The sequence below is a fragment of the Magnolia sinica genome, chromosome 18 (genome assembly GCF_029962835.1).
Source record: "Magnolia sinica isolate HGM2019 chromosome 18, MsV1, whole genome shotgun sequence".
NCBI classification, from domain to species: Eukaryota; Viridiplantae; Streptophyta; class Magnoliopsida; order Magnoliales; family Magnoliaceae; genus Magnolia; species Magnolia sinica.
In genome coordinates, this window is record NC_080590.1 from 8,967,968 (window position 1) to 8,987,621 (window position 19,654).

Below are 19,654 nucleotides of genomic sequence, written 5' to 3' on the forward strand. Positions count from 1 at the left end.
ACCACTTGAGACAGGTTTGTAGTGTCCCGAGGGCGGAGAGGTTATGTGCGAACCTCAAGAAATGTTCGTTCCTGTCTGATAGGGTTGTCTTCTTAAGGTTCATCGTGTCGTCTGTAGGGATGCGAGCAGATCCAGAAAAAGTCAAGGCCATAGTTGACTAGCCTGAACCACGGAACATACATGAAGTGAGAAGCTTTCATGGCTTAGCCACATTTTATCGTCGGTTCATTTGAGGGTTTAGCACTATCATGACTCCCATTACTGATTGCATTAAAAGGGGAGAGTTCATATGGTCTAAGGCCGCAGCTAAGGCATTCAAAGATATTAAGGGCAAGATGATAGAGGCTCCCGTCATGCGTCTTCCAGATTTTCCTAAAGTCTTTGAAGTAACGTGTGATGCTTTAGGCGTAGGTATAAGAGGAGTACTAAGCCAAGAGGGTCATCCATTTGCCTATTTCAGTGAGAAACTGAATGAGGCAGAACAAAAGTATTCCACCTATGACAAAGAATTTTATGCGGTAGTGCAATTGCTATGTCATTAGCGTCATTATCTTCTACCGCAAGAATTTGTCTTGTTTTCTTATCACGAGGCTTTGAGGTATTTGAATTCCCAAAAGAAGCTTAACCCAAGGCATGCCAAGTGGGCAGCATTTCTTCAGGAATATTCATTTGTCCTGAAACATAAAGCCAGGATTGAGAACAAACCAGCCGATGCCCTTAGTAGGAGAGTGACATTGCTCTACTCCTTGAGTATAGAAGTTGTCGGGTTTGAGCAATTGACAGACGAGTATCCCATGTGTCCAGATTTTGGGGGAACATACGTGTCACTCTTAGGTGCCCAGCATAGTTCGGGTGAGTTTGTGCTGAAAGATGGTTTCCTTTTTAAAGGACACCGACTTTGTATTCCCCGCGCTTTCCTCAGGGATTTCCTTGTTTGTGAGCTTCATGCTGGAGGTATTGCTGGCCATTTTGGTCGAGATAAGACCATTGCCGTAGTGGAGGATCGATTTAATTGGCCAAGCTCAAGCGAGACGTAGCTAAAATTTTAGGACAATGTCGAACATGTCAACTGACAAAACAGAAGAAGCAAAATACTGGATTGTACACGCCATTGCCAGTGCCACACGCACCGTAGCAAGACATTAGTATGGATTTCGTGCTTGGACTTCCCAAGACAATTAAAAAGCACGATTCCATTTTTATGGTCGTGGACCGTTTCTCAAAAATGGCCTACTTTCTCCCTTGTTCTAAAACCTCAGATGCGTCCAACATAGCTAAGAGCTTCTTTGAAGGGGTGGTTCGATTACATGGTTTGTCTAAGGCCATAGTGTCTGACAGGGATGTCCGGTTTACTAGTTATTTTTGGAAGACATTATGACATATGATGGGTACGAGACTCCAGTTCTCGTCTGCCTACCATCCTCAAACTGATGGCCAAACTGAGGTTGTGAATTGAAGTGTCGGAAATCTATTACGATGTTTGGTGGGTGAACACATTAATACTTGGGACTTAGTCCTGCCAGTCGCCGAGTTTGCATATAACAGTTTAGTTAATAGGTCTACCGGTATGAGTCCATTTGAGATTGTTAGTAGTTATAAACCTAGACTACCCATAGATTTGTTACCTATGTCGGTCACTTAGAGGACCTTAGAGTTAGCTGATGCGTTTTCCCATCACATTCATGAGTTGCATGCAGAGATTAGGAGGCGGATAAATGCTAGTAATGAACAATACAAAATTTCAGCTGACTTACATCGTAGAATTCAAGAGTTTAATGAGGGTAATTATGTAATGGTTAGGATGAGGCTAGAACGGTTCCCACAAGGTACCGTTAAAAAGTTACAAGTACGCAGTGCTGGACCATTTAAGATTCTGAAAAAGATTGGGTCCAACGTGTATGTGATAGATCCTCCACCTCACATGGGGATTAGTTCAACATTCAATGTGGAGGATTTAATGCCTTGTTTAAGCCATCCCATAGACCCTAATTTTGTTCCAAACCATTGGCCAATTTCTGAATTTTCTTCCCAACCTACATCACCTATGCCTACTATACCTGAGATAAGAGAAGAAATTGAAGGAATTGTGGATGAGCAAATTGTTTCCACTCGAGACGGTGGATTTTAGAGGTACTTAGTGAAGTGGAAGAACAGACCATCATCCGATTGTACGTGGTTGACAAAAGTAGAATTGTAGCGACTAGATATAGATTTGTTCGAAAAACACAATAGTTTTATCTCGCCAGAGTAGAGATCTTCTCAGCCGAGGGGAGTTGATGCGGACACCAGGCCATTCAAAGTATATCAACGCAGGAGGCATGCATTACCCGTGTCAATGTGGTTGGATGACGGACACAGGTCGGGTCTCTAAAGGTTGAAGACCTTACACATGTGTTCGTGACATGTGTAAGTTGCTTATAGGAGACACTTGGACCGTTGGATCGTCACGGCCCACCTTCATTACACCACCTTCACTGCGCTATCATCAGGGCCCATCGGGCATTTTCAATTTGCATTTAGTTTATGAACATTTAACTTATTTAAGTTTTGAGACAGTTTGTGCACAATTTTGTGCGAATTTCTTTTTTTTGAAACTTTTTCTTAGTAGGGTATTTTGGTAATTTAATGTAATTACGAATTTATAAGGGTTGCGCTAAACCCATAGCATGTTATGTTATATTTATGAAAGAAAAAGGAGCTTTTTTGCCTCTGATGATTTCGTCTTCGACTTCCAGTGATTGGAAGAGGGCATGAGGCCCAGGTAAACGATTTCTCATCCTATACTTCTTTCTCCTTCACTCTTTTTCTCAATGTACTCTTTTCTTTAACCCCATTCTCTTCTTTTTCTCTTAGAATATTTAGATCTAGAAGCCAAATTTTGTTTCTTTTTGTCTAAATCATTAGATCTCAAAAGATTTTCATCCCCTTTTCATCCCCCATAAAACCCATCACCCAAATCTAAATTTGAAGAACCACCATTTTTTTTTTTTTTTTTTTTTTCTGAATTTTCCAAATTTCCCAATCCAGGAAATTCCTATTTTTTTGGATTAGAAAATCCACTTGGATCGTTAGACGGACCTATTGCAAGACGAAAGTTCTATCTTTCACCGGATCTAACTAAATTCAGATTTTAAAATTCAATACTTCGTGTTTGTTATGGATGGCCATAATTAATGTTATATTAACCTTATTTCTTTCTTGTGTTGATGTTGTATTAGGCTGATATTTTATTTGTTTTTTAATATTGCATAAATCTGTCCCTTTCATATATCATGCTCATTTAAGGTTAGATTAGGTCGTCCTACATCACTTTCACGTGGTTGGTTGGAATAGGGTATTAACGATCGACAATATGAGGAAGAGGTGTCTGTAAATCATAAATGCATGCCCTCTGTGTTGGCATTGCAAGGAGTCAATCATCTTTTTATGCATTGTCCATTCTCAAGGGAGGTGGGGGAAAGCTTCCTTGAGATTTTTGGTGTGTTGTGGGTAATGCATAGGTCAATCGAGGAATTCTTGAGGTAACAGCATGGAGGGGGTATTGGCAACTTGGGAAGAGTTGTGGCCTGTGTGGACGATGTCTCTTCTTACAGGTCTTTGGACTTTACGGGGGGAAGGAACAACAGATGCTTTTGGGGCATTTCTGAAAAACCAAGGGGAAAGTCTTTCTAAGGGCAATCCAGTGTGATAGAATGGGCTTCGGTTTCTGCTAAATCATATGCTTGTAATTTACTAGGTTAGGATGGGGGAGCTTTATATATATATATATATATATTTGTTTGATTTTTCCCTTTTTCTTTTGTATTCTTTTGCTTGTACCATTTCATAAATAAATTGTTATCCTTCAAAAAAAGGTGGTTTGTATTTCATTTCAGAAAGCTGATGATTTATTTGGTAATTTTTTACCAAGGGCATTAGTCATCATCAACTTCACGAAACATGTTAAAAGCTCACCATGATTGACATCCGTGCTACCTTATACACAAAACACCCCATGTTTTCCATTCTAAATTGAGTGAGATCTAGATTTTGAGTCATTTGCAATCTAGATCGATATCTATAGCGACCTGAAATTATGGCTCTATATTCTTCATACTGATTAGGTTAATGCAAATTTATATTTACAATGTGGAGATTTATACTTATATTTATTTAGTTATGGTATAACACTAAGCATGTAGGGTCTATGATAATGACATTCGGCATTTCAAATACAAATGGCAGAGTTCATATATAAAACTATATTGCACACGCAGTGTATGTGTTAAGAGTGATGCACATGATCCTACCCTTGGTGTACCACATATCAGAAGAACTAGTGTACTGTGTACCAGTTTCGGTACCACGTACCAAAGCAATCCACAATCCAAGTACCCTTGATCCATGCTTTGACCTCCGGCTTGATGGAGCATAAATGATCTTCACCATCCATAATACAAACAATTGATCGAATGGTTAATATTTGTTAGATTGGTGTGATGATTATATGTTGCCCACGAAATTCATGTTGGGTCTAGCGAACAGTCTAGATCAATGGATTGGATGGTCCAAGCGTTCCAATGCTACTAAATGCAAGTAGGAGCACCATGCCTTATAGTGCTCTTCTCAAACTAAAATAAAAAGAAAAGAAAGAAAAATCCTGTGCAGATAAGAGGCTTCTTCTAGGAGGAGAGGGCTGATCACCTACTACTGGTTTTACCCTGCCAACCCATTTTTTATGCCTTTAAAATCATGCTTTCCAAAGTTACCTATGAATATCATACAATTTATGTACTTTTAGGGCAAAATACTTTGTAAAAGTAGTTGTAGGTTAAGCTAGCCTAGAATTACTGGTATGTTGTTAGTTCTCTCCTCCAGTTGTGATTTGTAGACTAATACATTGTGCCGAGTGCTATTACCATACTCATAAAAAAAATCTTATACTCCTATTAATAGAGGGGAAATTTTCGTAGGAATCTCTTTCTGCTGCTATCTCGAGCTGTTCAATGGCATAAGATGGATATCGTGGGGGCCAGTTAACTTCACTAAATTTCTCATTAGAATAAGCTCTTAGGGCTTCTTGAGCAGTCAGTTAGCTTCATGAGCATTGGATTAAGCTCTATAACCTTAGTGTGAATGAAATGCTTCCTCGAGATATGCTTTGTAAAATACCATGCTTTTCATTTCATCCTTCTGCTTGCAGGGTTGAAAGGCTCTTCCGTGAGGTCAATGAGAGTGTTATGGAAGGGTCGATTCTTGTGACCTTAACGCTGAAGAAGCTCCCGCTGGTACTATCAAGATTCACAGCATTGTCTGGACTCCTAGTAAGTCTTTGTTTGCAATCTTTTGATCAAAAATTTATTTTATTTTATTCTATTTATTTATTTTGTGGAAGAATACAAAACAAAGAGTTACATGAAAGGTACACTACTCTCAAAGTATAAAGAATGTCCAAGGCTCCCTCTTTCAACAAAATATCCATGCCCAAGTTACGTTAGTACGAGAGAAAACAGCCAGAAGAGACCCGCAAATCTCATATATTGCTTCAATCCAGTCTTCAGATCTCCAAGGGCAAACCCTGAAAGTGCTTTGTCAATTCTAAGCATTTGATGGGCCCCTTCCATCACACACTAGTTCACAAAAATAAGTAGCAATCCTATGCGACAAAGCTTGTCTCCACTTTGTTAGTCACACCTAGCACAGCCACTTCAAGATGCCCATTTCATCACCAATAATGCCCCCCAACCCCCACACCCACCCACCTTAGTAGAGCCCAGATTATCAGTTGAGTTTTCTTCAAAATTAAGCTTTAATGATCCAGCAGGAACCCAAACATTATTCCCAGTCTGCTATTTGATTTCCAGTCAACCCTTCTTATGTTGCTTTGTCTTTCTACATCCAAACTATTTCTGAACTGAAGCCCAAGAGGATTTTCTTCAACCTCCCTACCCCACCTTTATATTTCCTGCTTTATTCTGGAATGTTCTGTTCTTATCTTCTTCTTTTTTTCCGTAACAGACCACAGGACCACTAGTAAGTCTCCATTTGTGTATGTTGTGTATGTCTCCCGCTCATTAGATGAACTGGTAGAGACTGTAGTGTGTGTGAGTGATCCAGGGTTCAATCCCTGGTAGTGTTTACCTTTCCAAAAAAAATAAATCTATGAATCTGGTTTGGATTCATCGTCATCATCATGATAGGCTTGTCTCCTCTTCTTTTAATTTATATGAATCTAGTTTGTGATATCAATTGTTTTTTTTTAAATTATTTTTTAAAATTTTATTTTTCACGAGGTGTTTCAAGCTTGAATATAACAACTACATCTTGCCTTTTCTATATACGAATCACCTAGTAGTGATGCACCAGCCAGTCTTGGTTTTCTCTAGTTGATTTTGCTAAATTTCTATACTAATAATCATAAATTATGGATTTATTCTTGGGGAGTTATATGATACTCAGGCAGGGTATGCCGCTTGATAGGAAGGCATTTAGAAATTGTACACTTGGCATATATTAATTCAAACTAACTGACTAGATTGCAGAACCCAATGCCGCTAAGTCAGTACCAAAATCAGATTGGTTGAACAATTTTAACCTCTGGTTCGTGGACACTTGTTTGTTGAAATAGGACCACTGGATGTTTTTCATTTGTAACCTTCCAATAGATGTCTACCAATCCAATAGTCAGATGATCAAATAAGCATAATTTTTAGTTTGTGACACAATCAAAACTGGGAACTGTCATTTGGACAGTTTAATTTGACTTCCGTGCACGTAGTCAATTTCAAATTAATTTCTAGTGCATGTATATCATCCATCACACCCTGCCATAGTATCAAAGTTTTTTTTTGTTCTCTTTTTTCATCTCTCTCTCTCTCTCTCTCTCTCTCTCTCTCTCTCTCATGGTCATTGTGCTTTTTCGCAAAATTCTGCAGGTACGGAATGAGACTTCTGAACTTGCAAGGGGTGTTGCAAAAGCTGTGTTTGATCTGTATGAAGTTGTAACTCACGACTTCTTGTCACCAAATTTGAGGTACTTGGGGAGACAAGTTGCACTCCTGTGAATCTACCTATTAATGAGTTCTAATTAAACCTTTATTTCTCCTAGGGAGCAGTTTGATACATGGAATATACTAGCAAGAGCCAGAAATGAAGGGCGCCTCTTTTCTAGGATTGAATGGCCTAAAGAACCAGAAATTGTATGCCTTCTCTGATTTTATTAATTGTCTATTTTCATTTTGTTACAAAAGATTTTAGCCATTTTGTTTAATCTCTTTTGCAGAAGGAGCAGGTGAAGCGATTGCACCTACTCCTCACGGTAAAGGATTCTGCAGCCAATATTCCAAAGAATCTTGAAGCAAGACGAAGACTAGAATTTTTCACAAATTCCTTATTCATGGACATGCCTTTAGCAAAACCTGTTTGTGAGATGATTCCATTCAGGTGCTTTATAAATAACTATATCTTGAGGATTCATTTTACTTCTCATAAATGTTTTCTGATAAACTCATGCAATTTATTATATTTCTCTGAACGTAGTGTCTTCACCCCATACTATAGTGAGACTGTACTTTATAGTTCCTCTGAACTGCGGGTCGAAAATGAGGATGGAATCTCTATACTTTTTTATCTTCAGAAGATCTTTCCTGGTAATTCCAGCCTTTTCAACTGCTTCTATTTCTCAACCCTTTTTTTTCATATTGTTGCACCATATAATTAGTGATGCTTAACATATGATTCCCCATACAACTTAGACACGGGCTCTCGTTTCATTGTTAGTGACAGAGAGATTATTATTCACGGTTCATCAAAATCTCATATGAATATTTTTTTGTCATTTTCTTAAAAGTATGTAATTATTAGCTAAAATCCATAATTTAATTGTAGTTGTACTGTAAAAGCTAAAATTCCTCTTACCTGATATTTAATTGCCAAAAAGTGAAATTCTGACCAGGTATAATTCTATACAACTGTCAAAAATCAATATACAGTTATAACAATCTTCATGTTTCAAGGAAACAGGTTTCCTGCAACTTTTTCAGGTAATGGTTGAGAAATGCAGATGTGTGAGAATTGTTAGGAAGCCGTTAAGGGAAAGATGTGCCGTAACAGCCATTATGGAGCTGTAATGGCTGTTATGTAATCGTAACGGTGGCAACTGTTACAGATTACAAGGTTGTAACGGCTGTAAATGACCCATAGTGGCCCTGCAACGGTCCGTTACGGGGCAGTACATTTTTTTTGTTTTTGGTTTCTTTGTTTCTTCTCTCTCTCTCTCTCTCTCTCTCTCTCTCTCTCTCTCTCTTTCTCTCTCTCTCTCGTGTCCTAACGGCCATTATGGCTTGTATCATGATAGTAATGGTGGTGGCCGTTATGGCCACCATTACCGTTATGGAATACCTTGGTTAAGGGTGTATGAAAAGAGTCTCCTGTTAGATATAGTATTGGGCCAATAAAAGATGGGTTAGAATGCATTTTTTTTTTCCCACTCTTCTCATTTCCCAAATTTTGTGTATGTGTATATATCAACAGAAAATACACAACCAATCCTCTATATGTGCTCTTGGCAGTTAGTTTTCCAATTATCGGCAATACCATATATCAATATTGTTGGGCCAACAATACCGAAATCCCATGTAAATAGAAAATTTCCTGATATATCGGCTACAATATCGCTATTGCCAATATTTTTGCTTGAGCTCAGTATATATTTTCCTTGGTATTGGCGATATCAATGATATAATTGCCAATACCAGGGAGACCTGGAAATTCAAGAGAAATTCCCCAAAATCCTCAAAAAATCAAAAATTTCATCGTCTTTTTGTAGGTTTTTCAGGGAACTGTTCTTCAGATGATTTCAACAATTCATTTTCATTTATGTTTTATTACTTGGATTGTATTATTATTATTTTTTTTTTGGAAAGATGAGAAACTTTATTGAAACAGAATATGCATAGAGAAGCCGGAAGCAAAGAAAAGGGAAAAAAAACCTAACAGAAACCATACAGAGAAAGAAGAAAGAAGAAAAAAAGAAAAAAGAAAAAAACTAGAGGCAGAGAAGAAGGAAACCTAGAGAACTAAAAAAAATCACAACAGCCAGACCCATGTCTGGAAAGAACCCCCAAAATACCCAAGAAAACCCCAAGAGGAAAACACCTGCTGAAGAAACACTTCTATTCCTAAAGCAGCGATTGTTTCTCTCAGCCCATAAAAGCCCAAACAACAGCTAGCAGGAGGGCTCTCCATTTCCTCCTTCCAAGGACTCCTCCGGGATCCCCATGCCACAAGCAGAAAAGATTTTCAATCAAATTGGGCAGTGCCTGAGAGATTCCCGCCAATCTAAGGATGCTCCACCAAAGATCAAGAGTAAACTAGCAATGGATAAAAAGATGATCCACTGTCCCCTCATTGTTGAAGCAAAGAAGGCAAACATTTAAGAGGATCATTCCTCTTTTCTTCAGATTATCAACGGTGAGGATATGGTTTCTTCCAAGGAGCCATCCAAAAGCCTTTTTTTTTGGGGGGGGGGGGGGGTTGATATGCCCATAGAGCTCCCGTATGACAGCAACGAACTGGGGCAGCAAGGGCTGCCTAATGCTCTGATAAAATGACTTAATTGAAAACCTGCCTGAACTAGACAACCAGCGTAAATTATCTTCCTCATTAGGAGATGGGAAGAACTTTTGCAAACGAGATTAGAGGCTAGTAAGGTCTACAATCTCATTATCATAAAGATTTCTTCTAAACAATGGCAACCAAGTCCCTCCATTCTAATTTCTATTGAAAGAAACTTCCACTGGCACATTTGGGTCCAGATTGATAGAGAAAAGATTAGGGTGGCATTCAGCCACCGTGGAAGATTCACACTAGTGATCAAGCCAGAACCTAATCCTGTAACCATTACCTAAGGAGAAAAAAATCTTGTCAAAAACAGAGGGGGCCAGCTTCGCTATGCTTTCCAAATGAAAGAGGCTCTATACAAAGAGGAGTCTTTAGTCGTCCATTCCAACAAAGATGTACCATACTTGGCAACGATGATTTGATGCCATAAGCTATCAGTCTCTGTTCCATACCTCCAAATCCACTTACTAAGCAGAGCTTTATTTACCATAGCAAGATTCCTAACATCAGCCCCTCCATCAAAAGGAGTACAGTGTAACGCCCCGACTTTTCAGGACCCGAGTATGCGACTCGTTTCCCCAAAACTCGAGTGTTAACTTATAAAGAGTCAAAGTCCACACATATATTTTTTTCTTTCATCAGAGTAAGCAGATGAGCATAGTATGGACAATCAGACATGAAGGAAAGTTGCATTATCATTTAAATATACAACAAGCTGCCCATAATGACTTATACAAACCAATGTCTTCATTCTAACAATACAAAATGAAATAACATTACATGTGAAACAAGGTAAATTGCAACAATCTGAGCTGTGAAATCTTGTAGCAGCCCTTATCAAATACAATCATGCACCCTTGTCAACCATAGCCTGCTCCTCACCAATATGATTGTGAACATCATCTGGGCCACCTGTGCTACCTGTATGGTTGTATATTTGATGGATGAGTGACCAACTCAGTGTGAATTCCACTCAAGATTACACACCGCTGCATTAGGTAAGCATAGTTATAAAACAAAGCATACAAAACAAATCGTGATGCAGGTCTTATTAGATGCATGGATGCGTGAATGCAGTCACACCTCGGGGATGGTCATCGGTGCGGAATTTGGGCTCGTCACCCATGCAAATACGCAATCAACGCCCCGGGTTCAACCGTGCGGAATGCAATCATCGACCTGGGAAAAACATCTAGTCAGACAGAGGCTAGTCATCAGCGAAAGCATACTAAGTGCGGCGTAACGACTACCCATTGTACATCACGTACGTTAGCGATAGACGCTGGTCTGTGCTATGTATGCATGATTAGCCAAATCATTATTTGTCCAGTTACAATCAACCATTTTAAATAAGCTCAAAGGTTATTACGGGGGCTAGTTGCCAGCGTAGGCCGACAGCTCGGGCATAGGTCCCATACCACCATTTCCGGCTCATGAGACTACCATCTTAGGATGTTTAATGGAAGTTCGTCGACTAGTGGCCAATCATATTATAGTATATGGGGCTTACCATCGCATGGTTGTATAGAAATGGTACATTGAGCCACATAGGGCAAATATCAAAACCGAGCCACATAAGGCAATTGTCAAAACTAAGCCACACAGCGCAAATGTCAAAACTGGGCCACACAGGGCAAATGTCAAAACTAAGCCACAAATGGTGAATTTTGAAACTAAGCCACATAGGGCGATTGTTAAAATCATGCGATGAAGACCATTATTGAAAACCACTTAGCACAACAACTCATGGATGGTAGGCCCACATCAATATCCAATTCAAACCGCCATTCGTCAACTATTAAGTCGAAGGCCCATTATAATCACGATCAATCAGGTTAATCCCAAGTATGGGTTTACATTTATAAGTGGGGGTTCCCACTAATGTACCAGTTTAAATCCCAGAAGCAATCCACAAGTAATCCAATAACATGAATTAAATATACAAGATAAAATTAAGCATGTGATGTAGCCACTCAATTCCAACAATTAACACATATGGTTACAAAATGGAAATATCATTTATAAATTAAAATAAAACTATAACTTAAGCTAATGGGAAAATGGAAAGCTCAAGGGGAAGAATCATCACTTGATGTTTTGAATCGCCAACTAACGTTACTAGGAAGCGCGTGCATCCTTAGAATTGAATCCTACCATGAATTGTGAAGTTGTACGTGAGATCAATGTCCTACTAAGCATCTATGGCCAAGATTGATATATACTGGGGTTTGGCTTACTTGTTTTTAGGGCTTAGAGTTTTATCTTAGAGCTTAGTTGTAGCCTTAACTCTAGGGTTTGAATTGTAGTTGATGTATAATAGTTTACAAATGCTAATTTAATAGTTATAAAATATTTACTAACATTAGTGTTATAGTTAATATTAGTTAATAATCATTATGAGGATAATTAATGTTACGATATACTATTTATGATAAGACAATGCATCAGCATTTAATAATGGTATCATTTTAATTCCTTTTATATCATAACTATTACTAGAATAGATAATTTACTAATGGTCATGCATCCTAATATTTAACAATCCTATTAATAATGGAAATGGTAACAATGTTAATCTAATAATTAGAGAATAATTGATAACATTAGCGTTACAATTAATATTAGTTACCGTAGCAAGATAGTCATTATGGTGACACCAACGACCATCCAAAATGAATATTTAAGAATAATAAACAGGATACTACTATTTAGTAATTGTAATTTGTTTATAATAACCGGTTTAGCATAATGATCTACTAATGGTTAATCTTTGCTAATATTTAATAATCCTAATAATAACAATGGCAATAATACATAAAAATGGGTCTAATGTGGGTTTGAGGGGTCCCATGGATGAGGTTATTTAGGCCCGCACTAGAGTGACCAGGCCCACTAGATCCTGTCCATCAAAAGGCCCCAATTTGGGCCCAAAATTATTCCTAGCCAAGGGCCAAACTGGGCCTTACTTTGGCCCAGTTGGTGGGTCCAATTCGAGCCTAAAAAATGGGGCTAGGTTAGCCTGTCCTTGGCCCAACAAGTGGATGGCCCAGCTAAGCCCATGGGCTAGCTCATATTGAAGGCCCAGTTGAGGCCTGTTTTCCAGCCCGATTCAAAGCCTAGCTGGGGGCATTTTCAGCTCCATTCATGGCCCAATGTATAGCAGGTTTTGGCCCATTCCACGGCCCAGAACGTGGCTGGGCTTGGTCCAGACCACAGCCCAAGTTATGGGCTACACTCGGCCCACCTTCTATTCAAAAATGGCGCGGCCCATTGAGTTTGGAACTCAAGTACAGCCCACATTTACTTAAGGCGGGCCCACAGAGCCTGATTTTGGCCCACAACGTGTGCAGGGTGCGGCCCACTGCATTATGCAGGGGTGTGGCCCACTGCATCTGGACGGAAGTGCGGCCCGTTGAGCTTCTTCTCAGGTGTGGCCCACCTGTTCCAAACAGGGTGCGGCCCACTCAAGATTTGCTCAGTTCGAGCTGCTGCCTCACAGTGCAGTCGCCCTCTCTCTCATTCTCCCTATTTTTTATTTTTTATTTTTTTGTTTCTCAAGGTTCCAGAAGTTACCTTAGGTGTAGCCTGACGCCTCAACTCAGTCCGACTCGATTCGGACTCGGACGGGAGTGCAACAGTGCACTTGCTCCCCACTCTGTTTCTTCACTTCTTCTTTCTTCTTTCTTCCGTTTCCTTTCCAGTTCTCTCTTCCTCTATTCTTCCTCTCTCCTCTCTCTTCCAACCACGACCAGCAGTAGCTCTAACCTGACCAGAGCTCAGCCCGACTGAGCTACCTTGATGCGGTTTGAAAGAGGAGGAAAGAGACGGCCATCAATGGCGTTTCCGCCTCCACCACCTCTTCCTCCGATTTGACTCCTGTAAACGGTTCATATGGACTCCATAAAGCTCGCGGATGTGAGGTTTTGAAGCTTGGGAGAGATCAGCCGGTGGGTTCGAATGGAGAGGGTAGCGTCTGACCTTTTCTTTCTCATTTTCCTTCTTTTAAACAAAAAGCTAGTTTATAGGGCTATGATTGCTTTAATATGGATGGCCAGGATTGAGGGAGGACGTTTCACCCGGATTGCCCTCGTAGTAGGGAGAACAGTTTCCGTTTTTGGAAGGAATGTGTTTGTAGGCCCTGTTTTCGCTGGAGGTTGTGCTCGCACGTGTGATTGATCGAGTGAAACTTTGGGGTTTTGGATGCACGCGGACCCTCTATCGGATGGACAGTTTGGATTACCTAGATGGATGATGAAGGTGGGCCACATGTCAAGGAAACGGACGCTCGTCCGTCTTCTGTCGAAAGCAGGGAGAGAGAGAGAAATCTCTCTGTTTTTGTAGATTTCGGGTCAGCGCCGGTCGGGTGGGTTGGCACGTCTGGTGCACTGTGGGTGTGCACCAGCTGTGTACACGCACCCCGCTAAGTGGGGTCCACCATGACGTTTGTGATGAATCCACTCCGTCCATCCCACTTGGTGGCCCAAGTTAGAGCCTTTAACCAAAAAATCGAGTAGATTAAATGCCTAGGTGGGGCCCACAACCTGATTTGGGCTCTATTCATGGATTCTTGGCAATTTGATGGTCGGATTGTCCCGAATTTAGATACCAACGGTTAAAAGAGTCCTGTTTGTAAGATTTCATAGTACTACCCAATTACTAACACTAATGCTAATTACATTGTTATTACCTATCATTATCATTATTTATCTCTCTTTATTATTATTATTATTCTTCTACACACATGCATGCATTTTTATTAATGTTGTTTATTATTATTATATGTGTATACATAGGTACTTATTTGTTTATTTATTTTTATTAGTAGTAGTGTCTTACGTAGGACCCACCTTTTGATTAGGGTCATTAGTGGTTTAAACTATGTCTTGTTAAGCCATGTGTCTAAATCTCGGGCACGGCTTGGGCAGTTTGTGGTTAAATTTATAACTCGATGGTCGAGTTAGGGGAATTGATCATTAGATCGATCAGCGGGAGCATTGCCTAGACTCTTAAATCTAAGGTGAATGATCTGATGGTCGAGCTTGTGATTAAATAGGCTCCTAATCTAAACTAGTGATTGGTCTTATAATTGTATAGTTGGATTTGTAAGAATTTGAGTAGATTGTTTACCGACCATTATGTACGATGAGCCAATAGTGGACCACATGAACTACTACTCGCGATAGGCATTATGCGGTTAAATTGTCTAGTCCGATGGCTTCATATTCTATCTTGTAGATCAGTGGATAGATGGCTTAATATATGATTGGGATTGTTCTCAATGGTCAGACTTAGGCTAGAATGATCGTAAATGTTCGAACGAGTTATGTTTATATTTATACTAATTTAGCTTACCCGGTAACACCCGAGTACTGAAAGGTACGGGGTGTTACATACAGACTGCCCTCCAATTTAGGGCATTGTATCGTATTTGAATGATATAAACTTGAATTGGTTATAATTGCACTGGTTTTTTCCAATAACACATGGTTTATGCTACTATTTAATGGAAACTTATCTTGAATAGATGAGTTTTGCAATATTTTGATTCATAAATGTGTAAACATGTGTTTTAATCTCTTTCACTGAAAAATTCCACCTTTCCCAATGTTTCTCTCAGTCAGCGATATTTTCCCACAAATCAGTGATGTCGATGCATGTTTCCGTATCCCCACTCTTTGATACATGTAACAATACTGATGCTCTGAACACTTCTGGCAGATAACATTTTCACTTTTGCCTCTGTCTGATTCTATGTTCTGATGTCCAACGAGCCAATTGAGGCCTCATTTGTTTTTGGTTTTCCAGTGGCATCTTTCTTTGTAAAATTGTTTCTGAAGTTCTAAATAATTTTTTATGAGTTTGTCTCCTTGGTGTGGTGATGATATTTTGTTATAGTTTCGTAGAAGGAAAAATGAAATCGTAAAATGTCAAATGATAACAAAACATCGGACTTTATCCTTCTTTCACGTTTCCTGCGACCCTTCTTTGGTTGTATCAAATTAATTTCTGTTGTTTTTTTTTTTTTTTTTTTTTTTTTTTTATAACCGATTATGGAGTCAATAGGTGGTGTACGAGTGAGGAAATACTAATGAATCAACACTTAAGCATCTTGATTTTTAGTGCTTTCCTTGGGATTCTTTCAACAAAGTCCCAATATTCCCTTTTTTTGCATCGGCTTGCAGTGTTGATAGAGAAATTTATAGAGCATCGCACTATTTCACATCATGTTTTGCCCTCTTAAATATATTTTTCTTAAGCAGTCGGAGAGCCTAGTGTTGCTTAAATTTGTAGTGCTAACTTCAATATTTAAAAACCCCGATCGGAGCTTATGGTTGGACTGGTACCGGTCACAAGAACGTTTTAGGTCTCCAAAACCCCGGTTTGGACTGGTCCTGCCATTCTGGTTAGTCATCCGGTTGGAACATGGAATGGACAGGTCCAGCCGAATTTATTTTCCGACATGGGTAGATGTAAATGCACTGGGTAGAGGTCCAACCTGCAACCTGCATAGAAATGGCCTTTCCCATATGAGTCAACTTTTTCTGTATGGATCTTTTTTTATTATTATTATCACTTTACCCTCTCTATAGATGTCACTTATGGAACCAGTTGGATGGTTGGACCATTTGAGCTGAACCCCCATGGAAATGGGTCAAGATCCAGTCAGGCTTTAAAACATTGACTTTACTAATGGAAAATTGACTGCTACTGTATTTCCAACCTCTCTACAGTTATATTAGATCAGGTTAAAACTCTATGAGCTATACCATCTGATGGGGACATCAGAGGACCTACTCGGGTGTACCAGAGACGAAGATGACCATCCACATCAGCGCAACTTTCTTTGTGGATGGAAGACGAGTTCTAGATGAAGCCCGTCGAGCCATTTGAAGACCCCACATGCATTGGATGTGCATCAGGAAGACCCCACTTTGGAATAATGCATGTGGGTTGCTTAGGAAACTATTTTAGTCATAGAATTTCTATTTCGTGCCGATCCAACCATTGGATCTTGTTGATTAGGCCATTGGGCCACCAAATCTTCTTGATCTGGGCCCCTTGGACCCTGATCTCGCTTTCTTTATGTTGTTTGTTATTTTTATGAGTTATTTGATGGTTGAGATTGTTAATATATATTTTAATTTTCTTATTTTAGATGATGGGCCACTTTACTTAAGTGAGTGGCATTGTTGTAATTATGCTGAATTTTAATTCCAATTTTATTTTATTTTTAAAAAAAAATTATAAAACCACAAGGGGAGTGGAGTTCCAACCCTAGTGGTATTATTGAAAAGAAAAAAAGAAAGAAAGAAGAGAAGCTCTCTTATGTGAAGGAATTTTTCTCCTTATTTTCTAGCGGCCCCCCCCCCCCCCTCTTTTTTTTTTTTTGAAAAAACTCTCTTTTTAATTAAATTGTGGAAGGGTAGAAGCTTGTTTGGTTGTGGATTCCGTGGTATATCCTTTCTCCTCCTTTGAAAGGTATTCTTCGTCCTATATTCTTCCTCTCTTTTTCGAAAGGTATTCTTCTTTTCTTGTCTTCCCCTTTTCCCTTCCATTATATTATAACCTTCTAAACCCTAAATCTCAATTTCCTATTTTTCCGAATTTCTAAAAACCCTAATTCCAAAATCTCTAATTCCCATGAACCCTAATTTTTCAAATTTCAGATTTTTTCCTTCCTAACCCTAATCGTAAAACCTACAAATTTGTCCATTGAGTGTGGAACGTGCCTATGCTAAATTGGAAGTTCTATCCTTCCATCGGTCCTAGTTTTGATTGATTTATGTGATTTCTTAGCATGTGGGCATGTGATTTAGGTTAAATCAGATTTTATTTCCTATTATTTACTCTTAATTACTCGGTAGGTTAGGATCTTTTGTTAATTGAATTACTTTATGGACTCTTTCATAATCTCCACATTGCATGCTAGCATTAAATCATGTGTCCTGCATCGCCATCACTTGCCTTTCATGCTACAACCAATTTGTTTCATTTTCTCTGTTTTTTATCTGATCTTTGTTCTTTCAGATGAATGGGAGAACTTTTTGGAACGAATTGGACGCAGTGAATCTACTGGAGATGCTGATCTCCAGGAGAGCTCTAGAGATTCCTTGGAGTTACGGTTTTGGGCATCTTATCGTGGCCAGACTTTGGCCAGAACTGGTTAGATAGTTGAATCAGCTTCATGTTGATGTTGCACCTAGCGTTCAAAAGACCAAAAAAGAACTCTTTTAGCTTTTATTGCGCTGTCTCTCATGTCAATGGCACATTTTATTTCATTGCGCGTTTTCTGTGGATGATAATTTTGTAATAATATTTCTCCACTGGCTTCAAATACAGTGCGTGGTATGATGTACTATAGAAGAGCCCTAATGCTTCAAAGCTATTTGGAAAAGAGAGCATTTGGAGGTAGTTGAGAGTCCATTTCTTTGCTGCCTTTTGTCTTCTATTGGAGGGGAAGTTTTTTGATATGCATGGTCATATCTGCCATTTTATAATGTAGAAATTGAGGATGGCTACTCAGAAGGAGATTACTTTAGCACACAAGGATTTGAATTGTCTCGTGAAGCTCGCGCACAAGCAGATCTAAAATTTACATATGTTGTGTCATGCCAAATTTATGGGCAACAGAAGCAGAAGAAAGCTCCAGAGGCAGCTGATATTGCTCTTTTGCTGCAGAGGTTATTCCACCATATATATTTTCATCCCTTTATTGATTTTTTTTGCAACTTACAACTCATGTCTCTTGATTGAATCTGATGATCTCCTTTCGGTTTATATGTTGGAAAGGAGATCAAATGTGCCCTCAATAGTAACATATTTAAGGCTGAGCACCAACCCTAGTGGTTTTGGATCACCACTATGCCTCAGCGGTTAGGTCTGAGTGGGTGACCTGTTTGTGATACAAATAGTGAAGTCATTTAATGTTTGAAACCTGTTATTCTGAACATTGTTCTACAAATAATGTATCCATCTTTTATTGAAGTCTGATACCCAGTTCAGTATTCAATGTGATTTTTTTTTTGTGTTTGTTAATCCTTTTATTTGTCAATCTGTAATCAGAAATGAGGCTCTTCGAGTTGCTTTCATACATGTGGAGGAGAATGTTACAAATGAAGGAAAGGTTTTGAAGGAATTTTATTCAAAGCTTGTTAAAGCCGATGTGCATGGAAAGGATCAGGTAGGTAACTTCAATTCATGAGTAATGGAAATGTTCTCTTTGTTTTGACACTTGATCTGCCCGCAATTGGCTTCTACCATGCGCCAATTTTTTAGTGTGCTTCTCATGCTTGATTTTTTTTTTTGTTGTTGGAACAGAAGTGTCTCATTAATGACTTCTGTTGATTAATATATCTTATTAATAATAAACAGGCCACCAGTATGGTACTCTGCATGACTACACATGCATATACACGTCTTCACACTCTCTACTATACTTCCCCTCAAGTAGGAGCATGTAACCTGTACAATGAAGATGGAGACCAGCCTTTAGTTAAAAAATTAGGAAGTTGATCTCCAAATTTTTTATATGACATGTGAATTGCCTTGGAAGCCACCTTCTCTTGAATGAATTGAAAGACATGGATTGCCGCTGGTTATCACAGTGAGGTTTCAATAAAAAAACTAACAGGAATACCCAAGAAGTAGCCACAAACTCCATGCGCCATGGCCCTATATTCCATATTAGTAGTGGATTTAGCTATGACTGGTTACTTCTTAGTTTTCCATATAGCACAATTATCCCCAACTAATGTGCGGTAACCAGTAGCAGATCTTCTATCTGAATTAGGGCCAGCCCTGTTAGCTTCTGTATATGCCTCCACATCAAGATGACCATTCTTAACTAAATTAGGACACCCTTTCAAATACCACAATATAAGATAATCAACATCTAGATAAACTGAATGAGGAGCATGCATAACTCTACCCTTGGGGCGTTTCTTGGAGTGGTTTTGGAGTTGGATTATCAGCCCTTTTGCAAGGACATCTTGCTCTGTGCTTGTCAGTGGGGATGAGAATTGGCAAGTCAATTAACTCTACTCTACTTTTGCAA

The 19,654-nt window shown here is 39.1% G+C and overlaps 1 protein-coding gene across 3 annotated transcripts in view; it reads left to right on the forward strand.

The window, feature by feature from the left end:
* The window catches only part of LOC131233872 (callose synthase 10), a 114,704-nt gene that overhangs the window by 65,237 nt on the left and 29,813 nt on the right, over window positions 1–19,654 (forward strand). For all 3 annotated transcript variants that reach the window (XM_058230703.1, XM_058230701.1, XM_058230702.1), the window contains exons 27-35: window positions 5,183–5,303; window positions 6,915–7,012; window positions 7,088–7,178; window positions 7,262–7,422; window positions 7,519–7,628; window positions 17,629–17,763; window positions 17,941–18,009; window positions 18,104–18,281; window positions 18,664–18,781. In XM_058230703.1, coding sequence (XP_058086686.1) covers window positions 5,183–5,303; window positions 6,915–7,012; window positions 7,088–7,178; window positions 7,262–7,422; window positions 7,519–7,628; window positions 17,629–17,763; window positions 17,941–18,009; window positions 18,104–18,281; window positions 18,664–18,781 — 1,081 coding nt within the window. The remainder of the gene's footprint in view (window positions 1–5,182; window positions 5,304–6,914; window positions 7,013–7,087; window positions 7,179–7,261; window positions 7,423–7,518; window positions 7,629–17,628; window positions 17,764–17,940; window positions 18,010–18,103; window positions 18,282–18,663; window positions 18,782–19,654) is intronic.